Below are 10983 nucleotides of genomic sequence, written 5' to 3' on the forward strand. Positions count from 1 at the left end.
TCTTCCCCTGTGAGTGACCTTCCTGCCTGCAGGCTGGGAGAGCCCTTCCCTGCCAAGGAGCTGGAGGGCAGTGCAGAGTGGTCAACCTCCTTTATTGACAAAAGGAAGGAGTGACAATACAAAAGGTTTAACAGCAGAGATCAGCTGAGCGTATTCCCTTCTCCCAAGGTGCTCCCCAGCTTACATGATTGGGTTTCCAGGACCCAGCACCCTGTGGCCTGACCCAGCAGCCTCCTTCCTGCAGGCAGGGCTTCCTTCATCCCCTGTTACCTGGTGAAGCTGAAAGGGAGGGAGATCAGGCAGGGGGGCAAATGCCCGCTGGGTGCAGCACCTACCAAACAGCCCATCTTTGCCCCTGTTCAGGGTGAAGGGCTGCCCAATACCTGCCTTCATCTCTCCTCAACAGGGCTTTTAAGTACAGAGTTGGGGGAATTGAGAACTGCGCTCAGCACTGGCGAGGGACAGCCCAAGCTGGTGATTCCTGCTGGTGTGCACTGCACTAGTAGGACTCCTTCTCCAGCCCCATTCATTTAATATCCTGCAGGGCTACTGTGAAGGTGTGGGGCGCTGCCCTGTGCTGCATGTTCCTGCTCACCAGGAGCTCGTGACTCCATCCCAAGGGTGATTTCATCCTTTAACTGGGGGGGGGGGGGTTGGCTGCCTTCCTCCTGCGGCAGAGTGCTCAGGGTCTGGGAGAGCAGTGTCACCAGCAGGCTCCTCACGTGGAGGATGCTGTTGGCAGTGTTCAGGTTGTCCCACGTGGCGCTGGTGCGCAGCACGAAGACCTCCTGCTGCTTGCTGAGTGTGAGTAGGGCCAGCTCCAACCACAGCTCTCCCGTGCTCAGAGCGTCGCTCTTGTCCTGTGAGGAAAGAAGAGGCTGCTCAGGAGGGGAGCAGCACCTGGAGCTGGCAGCAGCCTGGTCCTGGCAGGAATCGCATGCAGGCAGGGCTGTTTCTTGCACTGGAGTCGCTTTGGCACAAGCTAATGGGGAGCAGCACGAGGCATGCGCTTGGTCAACTGCCTGGAAATGTGTTTCCCATCCAGGATTTGGCATGTGCTGCCTGGGTGTTCTCCTGAAACTCACTAGCCAGGCGCTGGCAACCGCAGCCACGCCTCCCAATGAAAACTGGAGGAGACTGTCCCAGGATCGGATTTTGCAAGACTTGGTGGATTTGGGGCATCAGGATTTCTCTTCAGGGCCCCGGGGAGGGTTTTCACTGGAAACATGCCCAGAGGCATCTGTGGGGATAGACAGACAGACGGATACCAACCTGCTTATTGGCCAGCACCACCAGAGGCAGCTGGGGCTCTGTGGCCAGCAGCTGGGGCTCTGTGGCCAGCGGTGTGTGCAGCTCCTGGCGCGCCGTCACCAGGCGTGACCTGTTCACCGAGTCCACAACGAACACCAACACGTGGGCATGGCTCATGTAGTGGGGCCAGTACGCTCGCAGGTTCTGGCTGCCACCCACTGTGGGAGACAGAGAGGATCAGGCACCAGTGTGGGGATCAACCAGACCTCCCATCACCCTGGATGCTCTTTACCCTCAGCCTGGTGTCAGCAGGGGGGATGCTCCAGGTGGGGGGAATGCTCCAGGCCATGCAGGGCCAGGCCAGTCTTACCCTCCAGCAGCTCCATCTCCAGCCCCTCAATAGAAAGCTGGGTGCAGTTGAAGCCCTGGGTGGGTGTGAAGCACTTCCTGGCTGGCTGGTTGCAGATGTAGTGCAGGATGCTGCTCTTCCCCGCTCCATCCAGCCCCAGCCCCAGCACTTGCTGCCAGTCCAGCTGAGGGGGTACAGGAGGGTGTTGGGCGGGTGGGAGCAGGTCCCAGTACCTGCAGCTGCATGGTTATGGGATGGTTGAGCTATGAGGCCAGAGCAAGGGGTCCTGCTGGCCTCTCACCCTCCCCTCCATGCTGGTGGGCTCCACTGGCTGTTCAAGCTGGGGACCCCTCCCCTGGCAGGACGGGCTTCAGGAGTGTACCCCATGGCCTGTACCCCAAGAGTACCCTGGGGAATCCAGTCTGACCTGCTCCAGGGGATGCCAGTGCGAGATCCCAGTGAGGATCCTGGCCCTGCGCCCCCTTCCCAAGCCCTGTGTGGGTTCTGCTGGCAACCCAGAACCTTCCCCAGCCTGGGGAGCACAGGGGCAGCCCCGACCCTGCCCCTTCTCCAGCGTCATGGTCCCGGGGGAGAAGTGAGGAACCAGGAGGGATCCCAGTGAGGGGATCCCGGTGTAGGGGATGCCCGGGAGATCCCGACCCTGAGCCCTTCCCACCCGCGATGGGCCGGGGGTGCCGGCGGGGGTCCGTCCCCTCCTTACGGCGTCCTTGGAGGGAGCTGGCTCCCACAGGTCCTGCTCCCACCATCCGCCCCAGTCGGTGCCGCTGTCGGTGTCGCAGATCTTCCAGGCGATGCAGAGGAGGGAACAGAGGGCGAACACAGCAGCCCCGACGGTCAGCGCCAGGGCCTGGAGGGCGCCGGACACAGACATGAGGCACCAGCAGATCGCGGCCTCGACGGTGTGAGCCCCGCCAGATGTGCCCGCGGGCTGCGCGCCAGATGTGCCCACCTCTGACGTCACCGCCGCGCTTAAAGGGGTCGCTCTGACGGCAGGGGGATGGATGGATAGGTGGAAGGGAGGGAAGGAGAGAGAAAGGAAGGGATGGATGGATGGATGGATGGATGGATGGATGGATGGAGGGATGGATGGATGGAGGGATGGATGGATGGAGGGAGGGAGGGAGGGATGGATGGAGGGATGGGTGGAAGTGTGGTGGGGATTGAGGGAGGGACGTCGGGGAGAAGGGACAAGGGGCAGGGGGCGGGCAGGCCTCTGACATGAGCTGCCCCCAGGCCTCACACCCGCCCGGTGTCATGCACCCGCTGCCCACGGGACTCGCATGTCCTCAATCCACCCCGGTGGCGCAATGCACCCCCGCTCCGGGCCAGGTCCCGCGGCTGCTGGCCCTTCCCTGGAGCCTCCGTGAGCGGCTCCCGTGGCCCTGAGCCCAGCTGCCGGGGCCGGGGTGGGCTGAGCCCCGCGTGGGCGGGGCGAGCTGCTTCACCGGCAGAGCCGGAGCGCGGTCGGGGAGGGGCCGGGCAGGGACCCGGGGCTGCGGTGAGGGGCAGGAACCGGCAAGGGTGGGGCAGGGTCAGGCCGCGGGGAATCCTCGGCCCCGCCCCGTCAGCACGGCCCCGCCCTGCCCCGCCCATCCCGAACTACATCTCCCAGCGTGCTCCGCGCTCAGCAGCCAGAGCTTGCGAGATTTGCGCTCCTTTAAGTTCTCTCCCGCGGGGGCGGTCCCTCCGCTCCCGTGCCGCTGTGGTACCGGTGCAGCGCCGGGCTCCTGCCGGTGGTTTCCCCGCCGGCTCCGCCATGGCGCCGCCGGTTCCTGCCCCACCGTACCCCGCCGAGCCTCGCTAGCCTAAGCCGAGCCGCCGTCATGAGTGCGCGGCAGCCGGACGCTCCCGGTAAGCCTCCCCCTCAGCGCTCCCCGCCGGCCCGGGCCCGCCGCGGCGGCGCTGAGCGCTGCCCTCTCTGTCCGCAGCGCTGGAGCAGGGCGGCGGCCCCCGGCCGGGCAAGATGTCGCTGCCTGTCGGCGTGCCGCGGCGGGCCTTCAGCTACGACGAGGGCCTGGAGGACACGGCGCCCATGACGCCGCCGCCCGCCGATCTGTGCGCCAGCGTCCTCTGGAAGCAGCCGGTCATCCCCGAGCGCAAGTACCAGGAGCTCTCGAAGGTACAGGACGGGCGGTTGCTGCGGTGGCCTTGGCAGCCCTCCCGGTGCCGGTGGCGCGGCACCGCCCCGGGGGAGCTGCCCCCGCCCTCCGCAGCAGAGCCCCGGAGGCGCTGGGGACAGGAGCCCGGCTTTGCGGCCTGTGTGTTGTGGGAGCGCTGCGGTACGGTTGGGATGGGCCTGTCTGGGGAGTCCCCTCGCTGTGGGAGGTGTTTATGGGCTTAAAGCTGTGAGCTGAAACCAGGGCGAAGGGGTAGGTCTGGGCCGGCCTGTAAATTCCTCATGCAGAGGGTGGTGAGGCACGGGACAGGTTGTCCGGAGGAGCTGTGGATGCCGCATCCCTGTAAGTGTTAAAAGGGAGGTGGGGCGTTGCTTTGAGCAACCTGCTCTAGTGGAAGATGTCGCACCCTGCAGTGTGGGCTAAACCAGACCGTCGTTGAAGGTGCTTTCCAGCCCAAACTGTTGTATGAAGTGACTGTGGGAGGGCTTTGAGTACAGGACCAGCTCTTTTAAGTTTAGAGGCTGTTTTCCCAGCTTGAAGTGGCACTGACTGTGGTTGAATGGAAGCAAATAACTTTGTATCCCTTAGAGTTTAACCTCGGATTTTCACCTCATTTGAAAAAAAACAAAAAAAAAAAAATCTCATGGAAGGAAACCTGAAGTTGTGGTTTGGCGCAAAAAGCAAATTGCCCAGTTCGGGAATGGTGACTCCTCTGCTAAGAGGAGGATTTCTTTATTTCACAGAACTTCTTGTAGCATTCGTTGTCTGGTCTTTGTTGCCTGGGTCTTGTGGTCAGTGGTAGAGCTATGACTGCTGGGTACACTGAACAGGGAACTGATACAAGGAATGAGGTGGAAAGCAAGGTCTAAACACCAGCCTCTAATCTGTGTGCCTGCTGTTCTGTAAATAGCTTGTTTCTGAGGTGTCTCTGGAAGGGTGCTCTTGCCCAATTGACCTTAAAGTCCAATTTGCAGTTATGGGAATGGAAGTAGATATGTTCTGGTTTCTTTCCTGTTGATCTTTTGTGCTTAGACTAACACCTTTTTGGCTCCAAGCCCTGCATGTTTCCAAATACTGGATGCAAGTTCTTGTTCATTGCTAAGAATTGTAAGGTTCAAGCTCTAAACATTTCCCAGCTGTAGTGAGAACAGTGTATGGGTTTATTCCAAGGGGTGAAGGCTAGTTACTAGAGCAGCTTGGCCTTGTGTTTCGTTTCAGTAGTTAGAGATGTGTCCTGGCAAGGTGCTGAGATACTTTCTCATTTTAAACTGTACCCTGCTGCTTCCCCACAGATCGAGGAGGGGGATGCTAACATGAATGCATCTGTCATAACTCCATCATCGTCTACTGAAAGTGTGAATAAGGTGCCTGTGGTGAAGGCCAAGGCCACTCACATCATCATGAACTCTCTCATTACAAGTAAGAACTCTCACCTCTAATGTGGTGGGTAATGGGCTGTGAGCACTTGAGCATGCTCTGGCTTGGTAATGCCTCAAGGTAACTACCAGAGTTCCTGGACAGCTGGGGGGTTCAAACTGGCTCCGTGCTTGACCTATGTACGAGAGTTTTTGGAGGGTGCTTCTAGAAGGAGCTAGGGAATAAGCCACACTTTTACTGCCTCTGTTTCCAGGTGGTGGAGGTGGGTGATAAGGGAGGGGTGCAGGGTATGTTATCTGCTGATAGGACACTGCAGTCCATGCCGTCTTGTTGCTGAGGTGGCTGCTTCTGCTACTTGCTGTTTGCTTATTAACTTGCTATTTCTGGATGACAGGTAGAGCTTTAAAATTAACCAAAGTGGTGTGGAGAGCTGACATGCTGTGCTAATGAGGCACTTGCTGGCATTTCTGGTAGTTAATAGCAGCAGCTGCTGTCTTTAAAAAGCCCCCAAACTCATAAATAAAGATGCTTTAAAATGAAATTGGGTCAGTTTGCAACAAGAGGAATTATTCAAGAGTTAATCTGTCACTAATGCCTCTTCTTCTAGCAGCTGGGATCTCGGCTTCATCTTTTCTTCCAAGCAGTGCTTCCAAAGACTTCTAGGCTTTTCAGACCAGCATTTTGGAATAGCTGTACATCTGCACTTCTTTAAGTCTTGGCTCAAAAATAACCCACACATCAGAAAATAACACCCAGGAATATGGACTTCCTCCTGGAAAGTAGCTTCTGTTCTAGTCTACTGCTAAAATGCTAATCTGGCTAAAACAATAATGGCCTAAAAATGTTCTTTTGTAGTGAGAAGTCAGAAGCCCCAGCCTACACCTTCCAGATGCTAACTTCAATCACAAATTGGAAATGAAGTCCTCTGGATTCCTCATATGCAGTGCACTGTCCCTGTAAATAACCAAGATTAACATGGGAAGTGTTGCCTGTTTTAAAGGAGACACTGGGCTTCTCCAGTAATCTTTGTGCTTGAATTCCTTTTGACTTTTTTCTTAGTTGATATCACAGTATTGGATGCTGGCTCTGTATTTGGCTGAAATAGCTTATTTTGCCTAATCTAGAACCCCTGAGAATCCTTCCCAGCTGTTCTGCAAGGCTGTGATTGTCAGTTAGCTCATGTGGGCAGACTTTCAGAACACTTCATCTTTTTTGTCCAAAAAAATCCTGTGAATCTAAAGGGCCACTTCAAATGACCAGCTTATTGGGGTCTCCTAGGTTTAGGAAGTTGTGATTGGGAGTGATGCAGCTTCTTGGGCAAGATAGATATAACTACAGGTGTTGCATTTGTAATACAGCTGGTGATCTGGGACAAATCACTGTTCATCTGACTTAGCCTTATGACTCAGGATAGTTTCCAAGTCAGAATCTCACGAGTTTCATCTTGCTGCCTCTATCAACTCATCACAATGTGTAGGTACAAATGATGAAAAAAAGTCTTGTGTTTGGTTGCTGAAGGTGCCTTTGTTTGTTAGAACTGTTTGTTGTGGCATTTGTGTTTGAATATGTGCTTTTGTCTGTTCCAGAGCAGACTCAGGAGAGCATCCAGCGCTTTGAGCAGCAGGCAGGGCTGAGGGAAGCTGGCTACACCCCCCACAAAGGCCTCACTACTGAGGAGACCAAGTATCATCGAGTGGCTGAGGCAGTCCATGTAAGGCTTGTTTTGCATTGGCTTTTTCTGTGTGGGTTGTGTACTGCCTTAACACATGCTTGATGGTGGATCTGTTGGAGTATGTTGCTCTCCTTAAACTGCTTCCTCTGAAGGCTTTTAGCTGATTGTGTAGAAAAGGTTACCCACTTTTATTTTAAAGTTAGCCTTAGCCTTTATAGCTTTGAAACATTGAGATAGTTGTATTCCACAAATATGTCAGACTATCACAGTCATCTTTCAAGTGAGGACATCCTTACACAGGATCTAGTTTCTTGCTGTGCCTTTGGTGCCCTGCAGTTGACTGCTGAACTGTTTGTCCCAAGAGAACTTGTAAACCCTGTGTTTCACCAAATGAAATGGGGCTTGTCTCTGACAGCAAATAAAGACAAAGGGCTTGAATGAGCATGTTTCTGATGAGCTCAGTTACCCACAATAATCTTGCGGTTCGAGTTTAATAGTGAACTGTTCTAGTGTACTCCCACAAGGTCAAAGTTTCAGTAACAGTTTTGAACTGCATTAGTGTGGCTTGGGTAGGCATGGGAAACATCCTGAGAAGTGCCCGTGTGGTTGGTGAACTATAACTGCCCTTCAAGTGACTTCTTCAAAGTTCAGTTTGTACTGTAGGACTTGCAATAACCTGGTTTGCGTACACCTAGTTCCTGTTTATTTTGGCTGTGCTCTTCAAATGCTGTTAATTGCAATGTTCTAGAGCAGTGTTTCCATGCTCTTGTATGGGGTTTACTTCTTAGGGTTTAGTGCTTCTATGTTCTAGGTTGTACAGAACCTTCTATGTTCTGTACAAGGTCTGGTCTCACCTTCATTAGAGAACTTGTGGGACTGAAAGCTTTGTTGTTCTGAAAAATCCAGGAGACAGATGATTGCTCTGGTCTTTTGACTTACTACCAGGGAGCTGAGCTGATGGGATGAAGCCAGGTCTGCTACGCCTGCAGCTTCCCTGTTAGTGCTGGTATTGAAGCAGGCCGTTGCTGTTGTTGCCTCTGAACTGGAGTGAGCTGTAGGTGTTGTTTTACTTCCTCTAGCCTGGAGGATGTGTTTTGAGCATAGTGGACTTCCAAAATGCTTAGATCTTGTGTGGAAAGAAGCTTAAGGGGTGTTTGGAAGTACTGGGTGTGGCTTTGGGTGAAGTGACAAATCCTTAATCACATGTGATGCAAACAGCTGCTCAGTTTGACAATAAAATTGGCTGTTCCTTATGTGTTGTATTTAAGCTCTGTTCCTTCTGCATTTCTCTGAACAGAAGCTAAAAATGCAGAATGGAGAGATGACAAAAGATGACAAGCAGAGTTCTTCTGCTCAGTCTACTCCAAGCAGCACTCCCCAGTCTTCTCCCAGGCATAAAAACAGGTACTCTCTTCCTGGCAGACCACTGCCTCCTTTGGTTTCCTGCAGGCTGCTGAGGTGGGAGTTGCTACAAATAACCTTGTCCAGTGAGGGACTAAAGGGTGAAATTCAGACCCTGCTGTGGACTTGCGTTGGATAGATCTGAAAGCTTGCTGAACTTGCAGATACAAGATACAGGGGTGGTAACAATGCTATTAAGATTGTTTAAATTGCAACTTGATTAACTGCCTATAAAGTTCCTGGTACAGTGGGGCCACTTGAAGTATTCTTGTGTTTTATACATATCAATGATTTTTCCCTAGGAGTTGGTTTAGTCAGGGATCCTCTACTTCTCTAACTGGTCTAGACTTTACTATGGAAACTGGTGGGGACAAATTGCCATCTGAAAGATGGAGCTTTTTTGGACCCAAAACCATCCAGAAATCCACCAATGATCCAGGTATGTCCTCTAAAATCTCCTGTGTTGCAAGAGCTGGGGGAGGACTGTCACACAACAAACTTGCTGTCTGTTTCTGGAGCCTTATCCTGCTTGTCTTGCTACTTTCTAGGACCACTTTGTGAATGTGCTACTCATGTCATTTCTGTGTTTACATATAAGGCAGTTAGATCCTTGGTATAGGTTTTACCTGGAAGCAGAAATAACTTGCACTGAGCTGCAGTGGAAGGGCAGGGTGTGAAGGTGGCAGCTTTTCACTCTATCTGGTGGAACCAGAACTGGAAGCATCAGCCACTGATGTGGGAAAAGCTTTAGATGACCTGAAGCTGCTGGGTCTTGCATAGGCTTTCTGCAGTGTTGAGCATCAGTGACACTGTTCACTCCTGGCAGCAGTGGAAAAGAGGACTTGGATGGTTTTCCTAGCTCTTATTTGCTGTGGTTTATTTTCTTTATCAGGAGGATTTACCATCCAGTCCTATAAGGGTGCCCAGAAACCATCCCCAATGGAGCTGATGCGTGCTCAGGCTACTAGGATGTCAGAGGATCCAGTCACCTTCAAGCCACCCAAAATGGACACTTCAGTCACAGAAGGGAGGAAACAATCTCCACGGTCCCATAATATCAAACCTCGGGATTTGAATGTGCTGGCACCCACTGGGTTCTAGGAAGAATGCTTCTGGTGTCTTTAGCATCCTACAGGGTGTCTTAGGCTCTGCTTCCTTGTCCCATTGTGCTGCAGTAAAATAGGAAAATGTCCCTTCCAGTTCATCTCAGAAGAGGGCACAGTTGTGAATGTCCTCCTAAAGCCAGTCTTGGAAAAAAACCCTGCACTAGTATAAAACCAATGTAAACCATCCTGTCTGCTGTGCTGCACCAGTTTGGTCTGCTAGGCTGCACTAGCTGTGCTTCCTGGTACACTACACTGCATTAGAACCTGGAATCATGCTGTGGGACAGTGCTGTATGTGGTGTGCAAGCAGGCTGGCTTGGCTACATGTAGTCTAATTGTCTTGTCCTGCTCAGTGCTGAAGTACCCTTGGGAGGACTGTGGTTCTGTGTGGCATGTGCAGAACACCAGCAGAAAATGATGGAAACAAAGACTAAAAACTGGACCATTAACTGCCAGGAGGAAGTTGCTCTGGGAATGTGGAGGGTCAGTTTTAGATGTGGTGCTCCCTTTACTATCCAATGTGACCTTACATTTTGACACCTTGTAATTCCTTGTCCTTGGATTGTATATTTTTAAAGAAAAGAGGAACAGTGACCATTCTAAGATGCAATTACTAGAAAGACAGGGAGCAGAATCTAATGGGCTTGGCAATAATGAGGAAGAATTGCTTCTCTTCCAACTCTTCATGTTCTTCCAGAAAGGTGGAAATGACCAGAGCTGGTTTGGGTTGAAATGAGTAATCTTCCTCTCTTTCTGTGAACCAACACTGTCCTGCCGTAGACAACAGACCTGCAGATGTTCTGGCAGTCTGGCTGCTGCTTGATTTGTTTGCTGTGGTTCCCCCCCACCCCCCATCTTATCTGAATTGTGTAGGTCTGGGACACTTCTCAGTTAGGTTTTTTGCTTCATCAGCATTAAATGCATTTTGCAGGGCTGGAGAAACAGATCAAGGCTAAACATTCCTCCCTGCTGTGGTACTGCTGTATGTAAATTTTGGTCTAGTCAGCACCAGTTACTGGGAACAGCCAGTGCTTGCTTTCCTGAGAAGTGGCAGAAACTCCTGGCTACCATCTAATTCCTTAAGCATTAGAGGTAGTGTTGGACTAATCTTCACTTGTCCTGTGGCAAATGGGTCTCCTCTTTATCTCACAATTATGTTGCAAGCTGCCTCAGCCAGCAGCAGGCTTTCCATAGTGGTGAGGTGGCAGCAGCAGCCTTGCATCTGGTACTGGAAGATTCTGGACATTTTACAGAGGTTACTTAACAGCTGGTAATTGTTGAGTTCTGTGGATTCTGCCTCTGTAAACCACACATGCCTCCTGGAGGGTGAGGCAGGGATGGCTCACTTGGCTGCTGTCTGCTCTGAAGAAGCACGTTTTGTGGCTCTGGTTCCTCTCAAGCTTCAGCAGCCCTACTGATGATGTGTTGTGTTCCAAGTCTCCCACCCAACCAAGCAGTTGTCACTGTCACCACTCATTTGCACCTTGGCAATCAGTCTCATTTGACATTAATTTATTTGTTGTCTGTATTCATGTCTCTAATGTGTATGATTTATTTTTTTTATTGTTACAAGAAAAATAAAATCCTTGTCAATGGAGGGCCAGCAGCTCTACCAGAGTTCCACTCCCAGCTTCTGTTGCCTCTGAATGGCCTTTGAATGCCTACACAAATGCCTAATTGCTCTCTGACT

General features: G+C 52.3%; 2 protein-coding genes across 6 annotated transcripts; one reads left to right on the top strand and one right to left on the bottom strand.

The window, feature by feature from the left end:
• Positions 1–73: 73 nt before the first annotated feature.
• On the bottom strand, positions 74–3893 carry ARL10 (ADP ribosylation factor like GTPase 10). 3 transcript variants are annotated; one of them, XM_065691022.1, is made up of 5 exons: positions 2322–3893; positions 1622–1784; positions 1273–1469; positions 723–860; positions 74–279 (listed from the first exon to the last, which is right to left on the bottom strand). In XM_065691022.1, exons 1-5 carry the CDS (start codon positions 2490–2492, stop codon positions 181–183), a joined length of 768 nt encoding a protein of 255 aa, XP_065547094.1. In that variant the 5' UTR covers positions 2493–3893; the 3' UTR covers positions 74–180. The 3 variants fall into 3 exon arrangements, with proteins under 3 accessions (XP_065547094.1, XP_065547093.1, XP_065547092.1); XM_065691021.1 differs by having other exon boundaries at positions 596–860; XM_065691020.1 differs by having other exon boundaries at positions 189–860.
• On the top strand, positions 3268–10916 carry KIAA1191 (KIAA1191 ortholog). 3 transcript variants are annotated; one of them, XM_065691016.1, is made up of 7 exons: positions 3268–3472; positions 3550–3740; positions 5031–5157; positions 6702–6826; positions 8085–8191; positions 8491–8627; positions 9081–10916. In XM_065691016.1, exons 1-7 carry the CDS (start codon positions 3445–3447, stop codon positions 9287–9289), a joined length of 924 nt encoding a protein of 307 aa, XP_065547088.1. In that variant the 5' UTR covers positions 3268–3444; the 3' UTR covers positions 9290–10916. The 3 variants fall into 3 exon arrangements, with proteins under 3 accessions (XP_065547088.1, XP_065547091.1, XP_065547090.1); XM_065691019.1 differs by lacking the exons at positions 3268–3472; positions 3550–3740 and adding an exon at positions 3752–3900; XM_065691018.1 differs by lacking the exons at positions 3268–3472; positions 3550–3740 and adding an exon at positions 3950–4080.
• Positions 10917–10983: the final 67 nt, after the last annotated feature.

Source organism: Lathamus discolor, chromosome 10 (assembly GCF_037157495.1).
Source record: "Lathamus discolor isolate bLatDis1 chromosome 10, bLatDis1.hap1, whole genome shotgun sequence".
Classification (NCBI taxonomy): Eukaryota; Metazoa; Chordata; class Aves; order Psittaciformes; family Psittacidae; genus Lathamus; species Lathamus discolor.